Raw genomic sequence first — 19,169 nt, forward strand, 5'->3', positions numbered from 1 at the left:
ACTCCAGGCCCGGCCTGGCGCTCGAACCCAGGACCTGGCGCTGCCCCGGCCCCCGCGCGGGCCCCTCCCGGCGGGCCGAGGCCGGGGCGGACGGACGCGAGCGCCTCCGCCCTGGTGGCCGCCCCGACCCCGCCCCGGCCCCAGGACTCCCGCCCCGCCCGGGCTCCGTGTGCCCCGGATCCGCCCTGGATCCCCAGGCCCCCGTCCTCCTCCGGACCCCCGCACTCCCGTCCACCCGGGCCGGGGACGAGCTGACCCCACGGCCCGTGTCGGCGCGGGCTCCTCCCCGGGAAGCCCCGGCGGCCGCTCCCGGCCCAGGTGCGGCTCCGCCCCTCCCGGAGGCCGCGCCAGGCCCCGCCCGCCCCGACCTCAGTCTCAGCCCGACTGCAGCGGGAGCTCCCGAGCCCGCCCGGGCCTCCGCGGAGCCCAGCCGGCTGCGCCCCCGGAGCCCCCGTCCTCGGGAGATGCTGTCCCGCGGGTAAGTCCGCGCCGGGCGCGCCCGGGACACCCGGAGCCCGCGCCTGGGACACCCGGGCCCCGCGCCTGGGACACCCGGCCCCCGCGCCCGGGACACCTGAGCCCGCGCCTGGGTTCTGCACCTGGGTTACCTGGGCCCCGCACCTGGGACACCTGGGTTCTGCACCTGGGTTCTGCACCTGGGACACCTGGGCCCGCACCTGGATTCTGCACCTGGGTTACCTGGGCCCGCACCTGGTGCACCTCGTCCCGCGCCTGGTGCACCTGGTCCCTGTGTTTTCTCTGCATGCTGGGCCCGCATCTGGTCCCTGTGCTTTCTCTGCACGCTGGTGCTCCACCTCTCGATCCACACACCCCGGCTCGGCTCGGGCTGCTGGGTGAGGGAGAGGAGAGTCCCGTGGACTTTCCTGCCCAGCCGGCCTCCCATCTGGGTCTCCTGAGCCGCTGGAAGTCCAGGCTGCGGCCACTGTTCTTGGTCCCCTGGCCCGGGCACCGCTGAGACTGGATGGGTGGGTGGGTGGGTGGGTGGGTGGATGGATGGATGGATGGATGGATGGTTGGGTGGATGGATGGGGGGGGTGGATGGATGGATAGGTGGATGGGTGGATGGATGGATGGATGGATGGGGTGTGGTTGCAGCCTGGTGTGTCTCAGCAGCCTCAGGCCTGAGGACTGCAGTTCGAAGCCAGCCTGGCCAGAAAAGCCCATGAGATTCTGTTGCTGTTGGTGGTGATGGTTGTGGGATTTGAACTCAGGGGGACCTGGGCGCTGTCCCTGAGCTCTTCAGCTCAAGGCTGGCGCTCTACCACTTGAGCCACAGCTCCACATCTGGTTTTCTAGGGGTTCAGTGGAGATCAGAGTCTCATGGACTTTCCTGCCCAGGCTGGCTTTGAACCACGATCCTCAGATCTCAGCCTCCTGAGTGGCTGGGTGGCAGGCGGGAGCCACGGGCACTCCTCTCCGTGAGATTTTTATCACCCAAAAACTACCAAAAAGAAAAAAGGTTGGAAGTGTAGCTGTGGTTCAAGCAGCGGACCATTAACCTGCTGGGCAAAAGCTCTGGGAAAGTGCTCAGACTGGCACAAAAATAAATTAACAATAAAGTTATCTCTAATTACTATCCATGGAGATGGGGCCCCAGGACCCCCAGTGGACCCCAGAACCTGCCAGTGTTAAGTCCCTTTTAGAGAATAGTGGATTTGCCTATCACCTTAGCACCTGTGTCTGTAGTCAGATCACCACCATGACTCACGCCTGTAGTCCCAGCTACACAGGAGGCCATGACAGGGGATCACAGTTCCAAACCAGCCCAGCCAGACAAATCCTAACTTGATGCATTAGTCCAAAACAGAACAGGAAGTGGAGGGGTGGTTTAAAGTGGTAAAGTGCCAGCCTTGAACAGAAAAGGCCAAGCAAGACTTCGAGGCTCTGAGTTCAAGCCCCTGTACCATCACGCGCGCACACACACACACACACACACACACACACACACACACACTCGAGGTCATTTGCAGATAGCACATAATATAAATGCTGTGTTAAAAGCTGGTACGTGCAAACTGTGCGCCTACCACTGTTTGAACCATCAGATTCTGCTGACCAGCTGGGTGCCAGGGGCTCACGCCTGGCAACCCAGGAACTCAGAAGGCTGAGATCTGAGGATCACGGTTCAAAGCCAGCCTAACCTGGGTAAGAAAGCTGGTGAGACTCTGATTTCCAATGAAACTACCAGAAAACTGGAGGGGGTGTTGTGGCTCAAGTGGGTAGAGTGCCAACCTTGAGCTGAAGAGCTCAGGGACAGCGCCCAGGCCCTGAGTTCAAGTCCCAGGACTTGCACAAAACAAACAAAAATAAAACTGTGATGTAAAACGGACACTGAAACCCTTCCTTCCTTCCTCCCTCCCTCCCTTCCTCCTCTTTCCTTCCTTTTTTCTCTCCATTGTGTGTGTGTGTGTGTGGGTTCAGGTTTGAACTCAGTGCCGGGGCCCTGTCTCTGAGCTGCTGTTCGACTCAAGGCTGGCGCTCTACCACTTGAGCCACAGCTCCACTGCTGACGTTTTTCCAGGTTCATTGGAGATTAGAGTCTCCCGGACTTTCCTGCCTGCGCTGGCTTTGAACCTCCATCCTCAGATCTCAGCCTCCTGATTAGCTGGGGTTAGAGATGTGAGCCACCGTCACCGGGCTTTTGTTTGTGAGATGGAGATCTCTTGCTGGTGCTTATGCTGGCCTTATCTACCTGGACTCCAACCCAACTCCCATCTTAGCCTCCATTTCTCACCCTTCCCCTCCCCTCTTCTTTGTGCTGCTGAAGTTGAAAGTCACAGCTCTGTGTTGGCCGGTGTTTCACCTTTGAGTCATCCCTCCCACAGCCATTTTGGCTTGAGGCTGTTTTTCTCACCTGAGGACTCACGTTCTGCCTGAGAGGCCAGCCTCAGACTCCAGTCCCCACTTATGCCTCCTTAGCAGCGGGGATTCCTGAGAAGTTGAGATTTCAGAACTATACTACCATGTCCAGTTACTTGTGTGTGTGTGTGTGTGTGTGCGTGTGCGCGCGTGCTGGGGCTTGAATTCAGTACCTGGGCATTGTCCCTGAGCTTTTGTGCTCAAGGCTAGCACTCTGTCACTTGAGCCACAGCACTATTCTGGCTTTTTCTGTGTATATAGTAGCAAGCAATCAAACCCAGGGCTTTGTGCGTGCTAGGCAAGCACTCTGCCACTAGGCCACATTCCCAGCCCAGCAGTATTTTCTTGTGTGGCCAGCAGCTGCCTTGAGCCTGCTTCCTCCTCCTCCTCCTCCTCCTCCTCCTCCTCCTCCTCCTGCTCTTTCTCCTCCTCCTCCTTCTTCTTTTGTCAGTTGTGGGACTTGAACTCTGGGCCTGGGTGCTGTATCTGGCTATTTTACAAAAGGCAGGTGCTCTACCGCTTGGACCACAGTGCCATTTCCAGTTTTCTGGTGGTTCACTGTGGATTAGAGTCTCACCGAGTTTCCTGCCCAGCGTGGAACCTTGATCCTCAGATCTCAACCTCCAGAGTAGCTGGGCCGACAGGCCTGTGCCACCAGGCCTGGCTTCTCCGGACATGTCTCAGGAGAAGATGCTGTAGACTTTGAAGGCTGGGGAGCTGAGACCAGAGCGGGTACTGCCCTCCCCTGGGTGGAGCCGAGTGGAGCTGAGTTGGCACAGCCAGGGCAGAGTCCAGCGAGTTCAAATGTTCAAACTAACGTTTTAGTCAAAGTTGGGAATGTGGTCATGAGAGCATGCAAATTTGGGGGAGGGTGCTGGTAAAAGAAAAGTAGAGAACAAAAAACCCAACACCAGTGACAACAGGGTGTGTGTGTGTGTGTGTGTGTGTGTGTACTCTTGATTAAGCTTTTTCACTCAAGCTTGGTGCTCTACCACTTGAGTCAAATCTCTAGTCCAGCATTTTTGTTGGCTGATTATTAAGACAGAGAGTCCCATGGACTTTCCTGCCCTGGCTGGCTTTGAACTGTGATCCTCAGATCTTAGCCTCTTGAGTAACTAGGATGTCTTTTCACCAGTATGGGGGTTTGAACTCAAGGCCTCGTGTTTCCCAGGCAGACTCTGTCACTTGGTCACGGCCCCAGCCCTTGGTGCTTTGAGGGTTTGGAGGACAGGGCCTGGTGGTTTTGCCAAGTTGGGTCTGGACTACAGCCTTCCCACCTCTGCTTCCCCGGTAACAATGCACGTTGCGTGCATGCTCCACACCCAGCTGGTTGCTTGAGACGGGGTCTCCATCATGTTTTGCTCAAGGTTGGCCTCAAACCGTTGACCCTCCTCCCTCTCCTTCCAGAGCTCCTGGGATTTCAGACAAGAGCCACTGCGGCTAGTGGGAAAGGAGTCTCTTTCCATCCAGCTCCAGGGACCCCCGCCTGCCATCCCAGTGACTCAGGAGGCTGAGATCTGAGGATCATGGTTCAAAGCCAGCCCAGGCACAAAAGGACCTGAGACTCTTTATCTCCTTGGCTCAAGGGTAGGGCGATAGCCTTGAGCTGAAGAGCTCGGGCACTGCGTCCAGGCCCCATGACCCATTAAAAAAAAAAAAGCCAGACAGAAGTGGAGCTGTGGCTCAAGTGGTAGAGCACCAGCCTTGAGTAGAAAATCTCAGAGACAGCGACCCAAGGCCCCGGGTTCAAGTCCCAGGACGTGCAAAACAAACCAAAACAAAATGCCAATCAACAACGCAAGGCCGAGTTCCAGGCCTGATACTGGCAAGCACTTGTGTGCAGGCACGCAGACAGACAGGCAGACAGACAGGCAGGCAGACAGACAAGCAGGCAGGCAGGCAGACAGGCAGACACACACAGAGACAGGCAGGCAGGCAGGCAGACAGACAAGCAGGCAGGCAGACAGACAGGCAGACAGACAAGCAGGCAGGCAGGCAGACAGACAGACAGGCAGGCAGACAAGCAGGCAGGCAGGCAGGCAGACAAGCAGGCAGGCAGGCAGGCAGACAAGCCGGCAGACAGGCAGGCAGGCAGGCAGAGGATTGCATCTGCGTTGAGGAACACATCTATGCCATCTTCCTGCAAACGCCTGGTCACTGTCATTGGCTGCCGGTGTCCTGGCAGCTGCCGCTGGTGGAGGAAGAGATGGCTGGCGTGAGCTCAGAACCCTGATCCCCCTATTTCAGCCTCCCGAGTTGCGGGGATGACAGGCGTGTGTCACCCGCTGTGTGGTGGGGAGAGGCTTCACTATTTCTGGGGTCTAGCGGTGGCCTTGTCCCCCCCTCCCGTCCCCTCCCTCCCTGTGCCAGGCTCCAGAACTTTCTGAGCCCGGCCCCTCCCCCACCCCTGCCACCCTTTTCTGGTTGAGGCCCCGAAACAAGAAGTTACCAGCCGAGTTCCCCTCCGGGTGGGCGGGACAGGAAGGGGCCGAGGCAGGCACTGGGGAGCTGGGCTCGAGCCCTGGGGTGCTCGCTGGCTGGTCGGGGACTCAGCTGCAGCTCTCGGTCCTGGTTCCCTGCAGACCTTTCTTCCAGGATGGTGAGGTAAGGGCAGGGGCCACCCCCCCTCCCCAAGGCAGGAGGCTGGGGAGCCGGGGGTGGGGGAGTTCCTCCCTTGGGGTTCCATCCCTGCCTCTCCCCCCTGCTCTGCTCCTCTCAGGTGGTTCCATCGCGACCTCGGTGGGCTGGAAGCCGAGGCCCTGCTTAAAAGTCGGGGTGTCAACGGAAGTTTCCTGGCTCGGCCCAGCCGTAAAAACCAGGGAGACTTCTCGCTGTCGGTGAGGTAGGCCCTGCAGGGAGGCCCGGGGTGTGAGGACCGCGGGTGGAGGCCAGCCTGGGCTGGAGGCATTGCTCGAATGGTAGAGCGCCAGCCTTGAGGGAAAAAGCTCAGGGGCAGCGATCAGGCCCAGAGTTCAAATCCCAGGACCGGCACAGATTAAAGGGAGAAGTAATGGGGGGGCTCGGTCCCGCCGTCCTGCAGGGTGGACGACCAGGTGACCCACATCCGCATCCAGAACTCGGGCGACTTCTACGACCTGTATGGCGGGGAGAAGTTCGCCACGCTGGCCGAGCTCGTGGAGTTCTACACGCAGCAGCATGGCATCCTGCAGGACCGCGACGGCACCGTGATCCACCTCAAGTACCCGCTCAACTGCTCCGACCCCACCAGCGAGCGGTGCGCCCTCCCCGCCTCCTCCTCCTCCTCCTCCGTCCTCCCCTCCCTCCTCCCTCCTCCCCCCCCCAACTTCACTGAGCTGCACTCCTGGGTGTCGTCCCTGAGCTTCTTGTGCTCAAGGCTGGCGCTCTACCACTTGAGCCACAGCCCCACTCCTGGCTTTTGATTGATTTTCAGTCATGGGGTTTGAACTCTGGGCCCTGGGCGCTGTCCCTGAGCTCTTCAGCTCAAGGCTACCGCCCTACTCCTGGAGCCCCAATTCCACTTCCAGTTGTCTACAGGTTCTTTAGTGCCGGGGCTGGCTTTGAACTGAGATCCTCAGATCTCAGCCTCCTGAGTAGCTAGGATTACAGGCGGGAGCCACTGCACCCCGCAACGCCTGGCTTTTTCTGTGTGTGTGTGTGTGTGTCACTGAGGACCTGAACCCAGGGCCTCATGCCTGCTAGGTGAGCCCTTTACCACTGAGCCACGCTCCCGTCCCTCCATTTTGCCTGTGTGAGATCCAGGCCTGCTAGCTTTCCTCTGGACTGGTGACCCCAGGGCAGGGCTGTGGGGAGCAGGGGAGCAGCTGGGACCTGGCGGGGGAAGGGGGGGACATCGTCTGAGCCTGCGCGGTGGCTCCCGGCTGTCCTCCCAGCCACTCAGGAGGCTGAGATAGGAGGATCGTGGTTCCAGCCCACTCTTATTTCCAATGAACCAGCAGGAAGTGGTGATGGGGAGAGCACAGCCTTGAGTGAGAAACTCCGGGACGGCGCCCAGGCCCTGGGTTCAAACCCCAAGATGGACAGACCCCCAACAAAACAAAACCCACGGGGGGCCTACGACATCGTTGAGGTGACCTGAGGCCCGGGGTAGAGGCCGTGCCTGGCTCTCACCCCCTCCATTCCCTCCGTGGACAGAGAGCTCGCTGCCTGCTGCCAGCCTTTCATTTGCATGGAGACTTCCCTCCCTGTGGCTTGAGACCCCTTCCTGGTGCAGGACCCAGGCCTGCTCCTTAGAGACGTAGCTGGCCTGTCACCCCAGCTACTCGGGAGGCTGAGACCTGAAGATCGAGGTTCAAAGCCAGCCCCAGGGCAGGAAAACCCCATGAGCCTCGCATCTCCAATGAACCAGCACAAAGCAGGAAGTGGAGGGGTGGTTCAAGTGGTAGCGCGCCAGCCTTGAACAAAACAGCTCAGAGGACAGAGCCCAGGCCCTGAGTTCAAGCCCCAGGAGAGGCACGGGGGAGTGGCCCTGGGGCGTGCTGTGGGTCCAGCCTGCTCTGTGGGGAGGGTGCAGGGTGTGTGTGTGTCGGGGGGGTCAGGCCCCTGCGGTTGGAAAATGTCCATCCCCCCATTGTCCTGACCCCAGGCTGAGGAAACCCAACTTCTGGCTGTCCCCACGAGCTGTGTGTGGGTTTTTCCATCACGTGGTTTCCTGTGGGGCTGTTGCTTCCTCCTGGGGAGGGGGTGTCCCAGCCCAGGGGGGGGTTCGCAAGCCTTTGACTTCTGCTTTCTGCCTGGCACCCCCCAAAAAAGGAGTCCTCGAAGCTCTTTTGAACCCTGAGCTCCTTGTAGTGTCACCACCCTGGATTCCCTCTGGCCTTGAAGTTGGGGTGACGGTGGGGTCCCCCTGGAGGTCTCCCCCTCTTCTTCCCCTCTTCCCCCCCCCCCCCCGTCCTGCTCCTTCCACTTCTCTGCTTTTCCATCAGCCTGAGCCTGTACTGTGCAAGTGATGCCTTGCTCTTCCTGGAAATATTCTGGATTTTGTCTTTTTTTGTGTGTTTTAATCCATATAGGCTTCAGCTGCAGATTCTACTTAGAGTGTTGTTTTAATTAATTAATTAGTTCCTCTGTGTGTGTGTGTGTGTGTGTGCCAGTCTTGGGACTTGAACTCGGGGCCTGAGTGCTGTCCTCTGAGCTTCTTTTTTCTCAAGGCTGGCGCTCCACCACTTGAACCACAGCCCCACTTTGAGCTTTTTCTGTGTATGTGGTGCCGAGGAATCGAACCCAGGGCCTTCATACATGTTAGGCAAGCACGGCACCGCTTGGCCATGCTCCCAGCCTCAGCTTTGCTTCTTCAGCCGCCCAGGGCTTGGTTGTGGGGTTCCAGGCCTCCCTTCTCCCCAGGTCCTCTCTTGGTTTGGTTTTTTTTCTGTGATGGAAACTCAACGCTCGGCTGGGATTCCAGGCGTGCGCTGCCATGCTTGGCTTTTCCTCTGGCCTGTCCGTACTTGGGTTGGAGAGTAAGGTACCTCAGAGCTTTGGGGGACCCCGGGGCCGACTCCCCCTCGCTGCCTCCTCCAGGTGGTACCATGGACACATGTCGGGCGCGCAGGCCGAGGCCCTGCTGCAGGCCAAGGGCGAGTCCTGGACGTTTCTGGTGCGTGAGAGCCTCAGCCAGCCCGGCGACTTCGTGCTGTCCGTGCTCAGTGACCAGCCCAAGGCAGGCCCGGGGTCCCCGCCCAGGGTCACGCACATCAAGATCATGTGTCAGGTACGGGGTGGTGCGGGCGGAGGCCGAGGGAGGGAGGACCGAGGCCGGAGGCCCGGCCTGCAGCCTCCCCTCCGCCTCTGCTAGGGTGGGCGCTACACGGTGGGCGGCCCAGAAACCTTCGACAGCCTGGCGGATCTGGTGGAGCACTTCAAGAAGATGGGCATTGAAGAGGCTTCGGGGGCGTTCGTCTACCTGCGGCAGGTGAGATCCCGGGCCTCCCTCCCTCCCTTCCTCCCTCCCTTCCTCCCATCCTCTTCCTGGGCCATCTTTTCCTTTTGGTTGGTCATGGGATTTGAACTCACAGCCTGGCAGCGGCCTCTGAACTCTCCTCCTGCAAAGCTGGCGCTCTACCCCTTGAGCCACAGCGCCTCCTCGGGTTGTTGTGTTTTCTCTTCTGCTGGTTGGTAAAGAGTCTCACGTGGACTTTCCCTGGGGAGGGGCTGGCTTAGAACCCCGATCCCCAGGCTCTCCGCCTCTGTCCTTCGCAGCCTTATTATGCCACTCGCGTGAACGCGGCCGACATTGAGAACCGAGTGCTGGAACTGAACAAGAAGCAGGAGTCGGAGGACACCGCCAAGGCGGGCTTCTGGCAGGAGTTTGAGGTAGATCAGAAGCAGAACCGGGCAGGGCCGTGGCTCCCCAACCCCGGCCTCATTTCCACGCCCCCCCCCCCCCCCCATCTCTCCTGGTAGAGTCTCCAGAAGCAGGAGGTGAAAAACCTGCACCAGAGACTGGAGGGGCAACGGCCAGAAAACAAGAGCAAGAATCGCTACAAGAACATTCTCCCCTGTGAGCCCCGGCCCCAGGGTCCCCGCACCGCGCCTCACAGCACCCAAGTCAGCCGGGCACCGGCGCTCACGCCCCTAATCCCAGCCCCTCCCGGGGGGCTGAGCTGGGAGGACCCCGGTTTGAAGCCGGCCTGGGGGGGCTTCGGGAAAGGAGACCCCAGCAACGAGAAGCTGGCAGGGGAGCCAGGCCCGGAGGCCTCCGGGCGCTGGCCTTGAGCTCGTCTGGCCCCGGGCTGGCGCTCTGCCCCTTCAACCACGGCGCCCCTGCCCGTTTATTGTTTTTGCTGGTTCCTGGGACATGAGGGTCTCCCAGGCTTTCCGACCTGGGCTGGCTTTGAACCGGGATCCTCAGGTCTCAGCCTCCTGAGTGGCTGCGGGGGGGGCCAGGCCTGGGCCAGGGGGCGCCGGGGTCCCCCGGGGGCGGCGAGGCGCTGACGTCCACTCCCCCGCTCTGCCCTGGACAGTTGACCACAGCCGGGTGATCCTGCAGGGCCGCGACAGCAACATCCCCGGGGCAGATTACATCAACGCCAACTACGTGCGGGTGCGCGGGGGCTCCCCGCCGTGCAGGGGGCCGGGGGACCCCGGGGCAGGCAGCGCCCGGGCTCACCGCGCCCCGCCGTCCCCGCCTGCAGAACCAGCTGCTGGGCCCGGAGGAGAACGCCAAGACCTACATCGCCAGCCAGGGCTGCCTGGAGGCCACGGTCAACGACTTCTGGCAGATGATCTGGCAGGAAAACTCCCGGGTCGTCGTCATGACCACGCGGGAGGTGGAGAAAGGCCGGGTAAGGGGGCGGCGCGCGTGTGCGCATGCGTGTGTCTGTGTGTGTGCCCGAGTGCGCATGCGTGTGTGTCCGAGTGCGCATGTGTATGTCTGTGCGCATGCGTATCTACGTGTGTGCCCCCGAGTGCGCATGCATATGTATTTGTGCGCCCAGGCGTGTATGCGTATGTATGTGTGCCTGAGTGCGCATGTGTGTGCCTGTGTGTATGTATGTGTGTGTGTGTGTGTGTGTGTGTGTGTGTGCCCGGGCACGCATGCGTATGTATATATGTGTGTGCCTGAGTGCGCATGCGTATGTATGTGTGTGCCCGGGCGCGCATGCACGAGTATGTGTGTGTCCGAGTACGCATGCGTGTGTGTGCCCGAGTGCGCATGCGTGTGTGTGTGCGTGTGCGTGTGTGTTTGTGCGCGCCCGAGTGCGCATGTGTGTGCCTGTGTGTGCCCGAGTGCGCATGCGTATGTATATGTGTGTGCCCGAGTGCGCATGCGTATGTATATGTGTCTGAGTGCGCATGCATGTGCCTGTGTGTGTGTGTGTGTGTGTGTGTGTGTGCCCGAGTGCGCATACGTATGTATGTGTGCCCAGGCGCGCATGCATGTGTATGTGTGTGTGCCCGAGTGCGCATGTGTGTGTGTGTGTGTGTGTGTCTGTGTGTGTGTGTGTGTGTGTGCGCGCGCGCGCGTGCCCGGGTGCGCATGTGCACGGGGCGCCCATGCCCTAGTGCGCGTGCGCGGCTTGCCACGCCCCCCGGGACGCCCGCTGGGGTTTGAACTCAGGGCGCATGCGCGCTCGCCGCTTTCTCCCACTTGCACCACAGCTCCACGTCTGGTTTTCTGGTGGTTCATTGGAGATCAGAGTCTCAGGGCCCGTCCTGCCCTGGGCTGGCTTTGAACCGCCATCCTTCCCTCTCAGCCTTCTGAGTAGCTGGGAGGACAGGCGGGCTTCCCTGCGTCTGGTGAATGTTTCTTTGATGGCATGCGTTTGATTTCATCTTAGTATTATTATTATTATTATTATTTGAATTTTCTATCCAGTCCTGGGGTTTGAACTCAGGGCCTTGCACACTGTCCTTGAGCTTTCCTCAAGGCGGATGGCGCTCTACCACTTGAACCACAGCACCACCTGGGTCTTCATGTATGCGAGTCCAGCACCCCACCACTAGGCCACACTCCCCGTCCTCATCACTGGCTTCCAACCAGCCTGGGGCCTTCGTGCCTCAGTTGTTCCCCCTCCCTTTGCAGAACAAATGTGTCCCCTACTGGCCGGAGGCGGGCACCCAGCGCGTGTACAGCCTCTATTCGGTGGTCAACTGTGGAGAACAGGACCTGCCCGAGTACAAGCTCCGAACCCTGCAGGTGTCACCCCTGGACAACGTGAGTGCCCGCCGCCACCGCCCTTACCTCCCGGGGGTGGGGGTGGGCAGGGGCCTTGATGGGGCCTCTCTGCTCTTAGGGGAATCTGGTTCGGGAGATCTGGCACTACCAGTACCTGAGCTGGCCTGACCACGGGGTGCCCAGCGAGCCTGGAGGGGTGCTGAGCTTCCTGGACCAGATCAACCAGCGGCAGCAGAGTCTGCCCCACGCAGGGCCCATCGTGGTGCACTGCAGGTGAGTCTTCCACACTGCAGAGTCCCATGCCGGTGGCTCGCACCTGTCATCCCCGCTGCTCGGGAGTAGCTGAGCTAGGAGGATGGAGGTTCAAAGCCAGCCCGGGCAGGAAAGTCCGTGCCACTCCTCTCTCTGGAAATGGGGCTGTGGCTCAGTGGGTAGGGCAGTAAGCCTTGAGCTGAAGAGCTCGGGGGCAACACCGAGGCCCTGTGACCGACCACAAAAAAAAAGAAAAGGAGACAAGGGAATGAATAGATTGATTTGCCCGGGGTTAGCTTTGAACCTGAACTTCAGATCTCAGCCTCCCGAGGAGCTGCCATGATAGGCGGGAGTTACAGGTGCCTGGCCAGAAGGAGGTAGCCTGAATTTGGAGGTGCCTTTTTTTTGCAGACTTGGGGGGGGTCAAGCTTCATTCCACCCCCCCGACAGGCTGGTACCCAAGAAACCACCCTCCATTCACACACTTTCTGCACTCTCTCTGGGCTTTATTTAGATACTACAAGAAGGAAGTGGTAAGGGGAGGGAGGGTATTTTTGACAATCTGGGTTGGAAACATGACAGCGTGCCTCGGACGCCAGCTTTCCAGGTGTGGCCGAGGGTGAGAGACAGGGGTGCTAGCAGAGGGTGTGGGGGAAAGGCCCCCCCCCACTCCTCAGCAGTGGCTGGGCTCCCCACCTCTGGCTACCCAAGGCCTCACCCTCGCTTTGTCACAGGGACTGAACAAAAAAAAGGGGAAATGCATGTTCAAGGAAGCATGAAATACAGCCAGGCACAGCAGCTCACGCCTGTAATCCCGGCTACAGGCTGAGATCGGAGGGTGGCAGTTTGGAGCCAGCCAGGGTAGAAAAGTCTGGGACCTTTTTTTATCTGCAATGGGCCACCAAAGCAAAGCAAAACAAAACAAAAACAAAAGAACAGCCAGGAGTAGAGCTGTGGCTCAAGTGGTAGAGCGCCAGCCTTCAAGTGACAAAGCTCAGGGACAGTGCCCAGGCCCTGAGTTCAAGCCCCAAGGCTGTTTCTTTCTGAGAGAGGAAAGGAAAAAAGAGAGACGTACTAAAGGCATTAGTTTTTAATGTATTTATTTATTGGTGCCAGTCCTGGCCTTGAGCTCAGGGCCTGAGCACTGTCCTTGGGTTTTCTCAAGGCTGGTGCTCTACCACTTGAACCACGGCTCCACTTCCACCTTTTTTTTGCCAGCCCCGGGGCTTGAACTCAGGGCCTGAGCACTGTCCTTGGGTTTTCTCAAGGCTAGAGCTCTACCACGTGAGCCACAGCACCACTTCTGGCTTTTTTTCTATGTACGTGGTACCGAGGCCACACTCCCAGCCCCTGTATTTATTTTTGCTTATTTATGATTTGTTTATTTTCTCCGGTGGTAGGGTTTGAACTCAGGGCCTGAGCGCTCGCTGTCCCTGAGTCTCTTTGTGCTCAAGGTTGGTCCTCTACCCCTTGAGCCACAGCTCCATGTCTGGCTTTTTGCTGATTCACCAGAGCTAAGGGTCTCACAGACTTTCCCCACCCTGGCTGGCTTTGAACCGCGATCCTCAGATCTCAGCCTCCTGAGTAGCCAGGATTACAGGCGTGAGCTGCCAGTGGCCTGGCTTTGGGGAGAGGGTGAGATGGGGGTCCCAGATTCTGTTTGCCGAGGATGCTGGGACCCAGTCCTGGCCTGGGGTGGGGGGGCTCCTGGTGTGGGGGGGCACCCAGTCCTCTGACCGGAAGCCCCCCTCTGCCTGCAGCGCTGGGATTGGCCGCACGGGTACCATCATTGTCATTGACATGCTGATGGAAAGCATTTTGGCCAAGGGTGAGATCTGGGGGTGCGGGGGGTGGGGGAAAGGCAGTGCGGGGTGCACCCTGGCCGGGGGCGGGGGGGCTGGGCCTGACGTGTCCCAGCCGCTCTGCCCAGGGCTGGACTGTGACATCGACATTCAGAAGACCATCCAGATGGTGCGCGCGCAGCGCTCGGGCATGGTCCAGACGGAGGCTCAGTACAAGTTCATCTACATGGCTATCGCCCAGTTTATTGACACCACCAAGAAGAGGCTGGAGGTCATGCAGGTGTGCGGGCCTGGGGGGCTGAGGAGGGCCTGGGGGAGGGCAGGGGCTCCCCCTTCTACTTCTCCTCCGGTCCCACCTGTTATCCTCCCACTTGACCTCCCACCACCCACAGTCCCGGAAAGGCCAGGAATCGGAGTATGGCAACATCACCTACCCTTCTGCCATGAAAAGTGCCCACGCCAAGGCGTCCCGCACCTCCTCCAGGTGAGACCCCCCCCCTGCACCTCTGCTCCCCCCGCCTCCTGACGGGGGAAGCTGTGGGTTCAAGTTCAGGCTCAGTTCCGTTGATTGTCCTTTTCATAGTATGTTCTGGTCGGTTGTGGGACTTGAACTTGCGGCCTGGGCGCTGGTCCCTGAGCTGTTCAGCTCGAGGCTGGCGCTCTACCCCTTGAGCCACAGCGCCACTTCTGATTTTCTGATGGTTCATGGGAGATCAGAGTCTCACCGACTCTCAAGCCACCACGCCCGGCTTCCGTGGCCTCTTACCACCCCGCCTCCCGCAGACACAAGGAAGACGTGTATGAGAACCTGGACCGGAAGGCCAAGAAGGAGGAGAAAGTGAAGAAGCAGCGGTCGGCCGACAAGGAGAAGGGCTCAGGGTCCCTGAAGAGGAAGTGAAGCAGCCAGGCACTTCCGGCGGCCATGGTACTGCTTCTTCTCCACTGTCTCCTTCCTGCCCGGCTCCAGGTGCTGCCCGGCTCAGTGGATGATGCCCCAAGGGGTCTCAGGCTTTGCCCAGCCTTCTAGAATGTTCCACGCCAATGGTTGCCTTCTCCCTCCCCTGTCACCCCTTTTTTCTGTTTTCTCCACAGTGCCCAGCCCTGAAGAGGCCTCTTGTGGCCCAAGCCAGAATCTGCAGCCCCCCCTTACCCCCCATCCTGTTGTAATTTAAATCGTGGTGCCCCCCCAAATTTGTACATAGAGTTCACTAAAGCTCTAGGGTAGAGCCAGAGGTTCCCCCTCGATTTCTTGTAAATAAAGTCCCCCGTGTGTCCTCTTGAACTTGTCTGTGCGTCCCCAGTGGCTGTGGAGAGGGAGGGAGGGAGGGAGGGAAGGAGGGAAGGAAGGCTGGGGTCCCCTCTGAGGCCACCACAATGCTGGGTGCTGGGAGCCCTGAGGTCAGGAAGATTTGTTGTTCGAAACCATCCTGGACAGGAAAGTCCTGGAGTCTCTCTGGAACGAACCAGCATGAAGTCAGGCTGGAGACGTGGTTCAAGTGGTGCAGTGCCGCCACCACCACCCCCGCCCAGATCACTAAGCCCTGCTAACAACAAATGAGGGAATGAATGAATGAATAACTCTGATGCTCCTTTGCATAGGGAAATGATAGGCAAAATCCTTCCACCTTCCTTCCTCTCTCCCCTCCCCTCCCCTCCTCTCCCCTCCTTTCTCCTCTTGTGATTGGCCAATAGACATTCATTCATTCTACCCCTGAGCTACTCTCTCTTGGCTCTTTGGCTCATGGCTGACGCTCTATCACTTGAACCACGCCTCCACCTTGGCCTTTTGGCTGATTCGTGAGAGAATCTGAGAGTCCCCTGGCTTTGTCTGCTCAGGCTGACCTCGATCTGTGATCCTCCGATCTCAGCCTCCTGAGCGGCTCCAAGGCCAGGCGTGAGATACCAAATGGCAACAGCAAAGCTATGAGTTTTTAACCCAGGCCTTTTTGGCCCCAGTCTTATCAGCCTCACCCCCACACTCCAGGGGCTCCCCACCTGCCCCGCTGCTATCCCCTCCCCACATTCCTCTCCTCTAGGCCAAGAAGAAACATGAAGCCCCCAAATCACACATGAGTGAATAAATGTGCCAGGTTCTGCCCTCTGTCCTGATAAGGTCAGGAAGCGGAGGAGTTATTATTATTATTATCATCGTTGTTGTTGTTGTTGTTGGGTGTTGGAGCTTGAACTCAGGGCCTGGGCGTTATCTCTGAGCTTTTATTTATTTACTTATTTATTTTATGCTCATGGCTGGTGCTCTACCACTTGAATCACACATGGACTTCTGTCCTTTTGCTGGCTCATTGGAGATCAGAGTCTGGCAGACTTCCCTGCCTAGGCGAAGCTCTGAACCTCCATCTTTCCATGTCCGCCTCCTGAGTAGCTGGGATTACAGCTGTGAGCCACTGGGGCCTGCTGCCTGGCTTTATTATTTTTCTCCTCTTTTCCTTGTTTGGTGTGTCTTGAGTTGGTTGCCCAGGGAAGTATTGCTGTATTTCTTTTACACACACACACACACACACACACACACACACACACACACACGCCAGTCCTGGGCTTCGGCTCAGGGCCTGAGCACTGTCCTTGGATTTTCTCAAGTCTAGAGCTCTATCCCTTGAGCCTCGGCACCGCTTCCGGCTTTTTCTAGGAATGTGGTACCGAGGAATCGAACCCGGGTCTTCGTGTATGCTAGGCGAGCACTCTACCATGAAACCAAACTCCTGGCTTTCATAAATATTTTTTAAAATAGAAAACTCGAGTGTTTTCCGGGTCCCTGTGAAAGGGGGGTGGTGGGAGAAAGAGCCCAGAGTCCCCCCCATAAATGAAATAAAAAAAAAAATCCCGGCTAGTGTGCAAAGGGAGAAAACAAAGAGAAGGGGAGGGAATGGACGTGGAATTGTGCAACACAATAGGTCCTTGAGGCCAGGGGCCCTCCATGGGGTGGGTGGGGCGTCACCTGTCGCCCCAGGGCCCTTCTCCCAGCAACCGCAGAGAAAGCCGCACCCCTGAACAGAGCCTACCTGCCCAGTCAGTCCCAGGAAAGCAGAGTCACAGGATGGGGACCCCACAGGGGGGCTCTGTGGGGAACCCCAGAGGTGAGGGGGGGAAATTGGGGGCGGGATGGTCAGGTGGCTGTTTTGGGGGGCCAGAGGCGGCCTGAGGGCTGTGTGGGTGTGGGGGGTGGCATTGTGGGGGGTGGCATTGTGGGGGGACGGGGGGCCTGGCTGGATGGGCCCAGCTGGCCACGGGCAGGCAGGGGTTAAGCGGAGGGAGCGTGGGCGGGCACACCTGTCCACACCCACCTGTCCACACCCAGGTGTACCAGGTGGAGGAGGAAGGAGGAAGGAGGAAGAGGGGAGACCTGGGCTGACGTCCCTTCACCCCGCTGACCCCCATTCTCTGAGGGGGGTCACCTGGGAGGCAGGTAAACAGGGTATCTGTGTGTGTGTGGGGGGGGGAGGGGATGCATTGTTTGGGGTGTGTGGTTTTGGGGGGCAGGCTTTGAGGGTGTGAGATTGGGGTGCAGGGTCCCCAGGGGAGGGTCCCCTAAGAGACGCTGATGGCTGGGTGCTGGGGTTTGGGTTCCCTCCCCTGTACCCCAGAATGCAGGCCTGCTGGAGGTGAGGCCGTGGGGGGGGGCCCTCGTCTTACCCGGCAGTGTTGGAGTGCTGGCGGCCTTTCTCTAATACTGCTGGGTAACGATGGAGGCCCCACCCCGGTCACCCCGAGTGGACGCCTCTCCTCCAGGGCTGGGGGTGTGCGCTGGCCAGTGGAGCACAGCAGGGGCCCCTGCTAGTCCACTGGGGTTCGATGTCACCCCAGGACCCACCGGCCACAGATGGGTCCAGAACCCCAGGAGGCCGCAGGCTCTGACTCCCCGGGGCCTGGCCTGCCCTGGGCCTGGATTCCCCGTGTCTGGGCCCGGGCGCCCCAGCCTGGCTGATCCTGACCCCCCCACCCAGCCGGGCCCGCCGTGGGCCTGGAGCCCCCTCAACGGGGCCCATACCCCCCTCACCGGGCCTGGATCCCTCTCCTGGCCCACCCTGGGCCTGATCTCCCCTCCCCCACCCCTCCAGCCCAGGCTGTGTTCCCCTGCCTGCCCCCCACCTGGCCCAGATCTCCCCCACACCTGCGATCCCCCTTCCGGGCCCCCCTGCCCTGGGCCCAGGGCCTCTCTTCCTGGCCCACCCCTGGCCAGGTTCCTCTGGCCTGGCCTGGCCCGCCCGGGGCCCGTCTTCCAGCACAGTGTTGGGTGGCACAGGGTCCTAACACTGTCTGGTAAAGATGGCCCCCGGGGAGGGCGCCCCGCCGTGACCCCAGGATTGGGTTACCCCGCCCAGGCCAGGAGCAGACAATGGAGGCAAGATGGCTGCGGGAGGCGGCGAGCAGGGAGAAGGCAGGCCCGCTGCCACTGTCCCTGTGCCGGGAGGCCACGGGCCCCTTCCCGCACCCACGCCGCAGGTGGGGATCCATCGGTGCCGCCCTGCCTGCACCCCAGGCCCAAGGCCCGCGTGTATGTGTGTGCAGGTGTGTGAGCAGCGGTCCTGGGTCTTGAACCCGGGCCCGGGCTTTTCCCCTCCAGGCTGCTGCTGCTCTACCACTTGAGCTACAGCGCCACATCTGGCCTTTTGCTGGAGTCTCACAGCGACTTCTGCCCAGGCTGGCTTTGAACCTCGACCCCGGAGTCTCAGCCTCCATGGCGGGGTCCCCAGGGCCTCACACGGGGTGCCCCCCCCCATGGAGACAGACGCAGAGGCACGCGATCGTGGCAGGTGCTGAAGTAATAAAAATTTATTGAGAATTGCTGGGGTGGCAGTTCCATCTCCCCCAACCTGGCAGAGATCCCCGAGAAATCACAGGGGCCCTGCGCTGCCCCCTCAGCCTCCCCCAGTCCTGGAGGATGGGACCGAGGGGCTGCCCGGTTCTGGGGGGTCGGGTGCTCCCCCCTCCTCCTGTCCGTGGCTTCAAACTCTCAGAAGACGCCCGTGTCCTCCTCTTGGCTGGCGGGGCGGCCTCACTTCTTACCCTTGATGAGGCTGTCACTGTGGGGCAGAAAGACATCAGAGCTGTGGGCACCTCTGGTTTCGGGGGGGGGCTGCACCCCAGGTTCTGAGGGGGGGATGGGCAGGGGGGTGGGGGAGGAACTGGGACGATGGTGACATACCTGCCCCTGGGGACGGCACAGGGCCAGGCACAGCAACATGGAAAAGAGAGAAACACAGGTGACTCCACGGGCCAGTGACACCCAGAACCCCGGGGGCTCAGCCCTCTCCTCCCCCCGGAATAGTGGTTCAAAGCCAGCCCGGGCAGGAAAGTCCATGAGACATGGACTTCCAGTGAACCACCAAAAAGCTGAAGTGGTGTGGTGGCTGGAGTGGTAGAGCACAGGCTCGCACACAATAACTCAGGGGCAGAGCCCAGGCCACGAGTTCAAGTCCTATAGCACGAGCCTTGAGCAAAACAAGTGGGACAGGGTCCAGGCCCTGAGTCACACGCACAAAAGCAGGCACGTCACGTGTCATTTCATATCTACCACAATCGTCGATCCTTTTTGATCTCATAAAATCAGTTTTAGGGGGGGCAGGGAGTGTGGCCTAGTGGTAGAGTGCTTGCCTAGCATG

At 59.8% G+C, this 19,169-nt stretch overlaps 1 protein-coding gene across 2 annotated transcripts; it reads left to right on the forward strand.

The window, feature by feature from the left end:
- Nucleotides 1–464: 464 nt before the first annotated feature.
- On the forward strand, nucleotides 465–14,833 carry Ptpn6 (protein tyrosine phosphatase non-receptor type 6). 2 transcript variants are annotated; one of them, XM_090325315.1, is made up of 16 exons: nucleotides 465–478; nucleotides 5,600–5,722; nucleotides 5,921–6,115; nucleotides 8,401–8,590; nucleotides 8,675–8,791; nucleotides 9,079–9,192; nucleotides 9,283–9,379; nucleotides 9,843–9,922; nucleotides 10,014–10,163; nucleotides 11,405–11,536; nucleotides 11,616–11,770; nucleotides 13,510–13,577; nucleotides 13,680–13,831; nucleotides 13,944–14,035; nucleotides 14,335–14,476; nucleotides 14,644–14,833. In XM_090325315.1, the coding sequence occupies exons 1-15, from the start codon at nucleotides 465–467 to the stop codon at nucleotides 14,447–14,449; spliced, it is 1,794 nt and encodes a 597-aa protein (XP_090181441.1). In that variant the 3' UTR covers nucleotides 14,450–14,476; nucleotides 14,644–14,833. The 2 variants fall into 2 exon arrangements, with proteins under 2 accessions (XP_090181441.1, XP_090181442.1); XM_090325316.1 differs by lacking the exon at nucleotides 465–478 and adding an exon at nucleotides 5,247–5,484.
- The last annotated feature ends 4,336 nt before the right edge of the window (nucleotides 14,834–19,169 follow it).

The sequence above is a fragment of the Megascapheus bottae genome, chromosome 37 (assembly GCF_031878675.1).
Source record: "Megascapheus bottae isolate mThoBot1 chromosome 37, mThoBot2.hap1, whole genome shotgun sequence".
NCBI lineage: Eukaryota > Metazoa > Chordata > Mammalia > Rodentia > Geomyidae > Megascapheus > Megascapheus bottae.

Coding starts and splice junctions, on each gene's coding strand:
- Ptpn6 (XM_090325315.1), top strand. Junction 5,723..5,920: donor GACTTCTCGCTGTCGGTGAG/GTAGGCCCTGCA, acceptor GCCGTCCTGCAG/GGTGGACGACCAGGTGACCC. Junction 6,116..8,400: donor TCCGACCCCACCAGCGAGCG/GTGCGCCCTCCC, acceptor TGCCTCCTCCAG/GTGGTACCATGGACACATGT.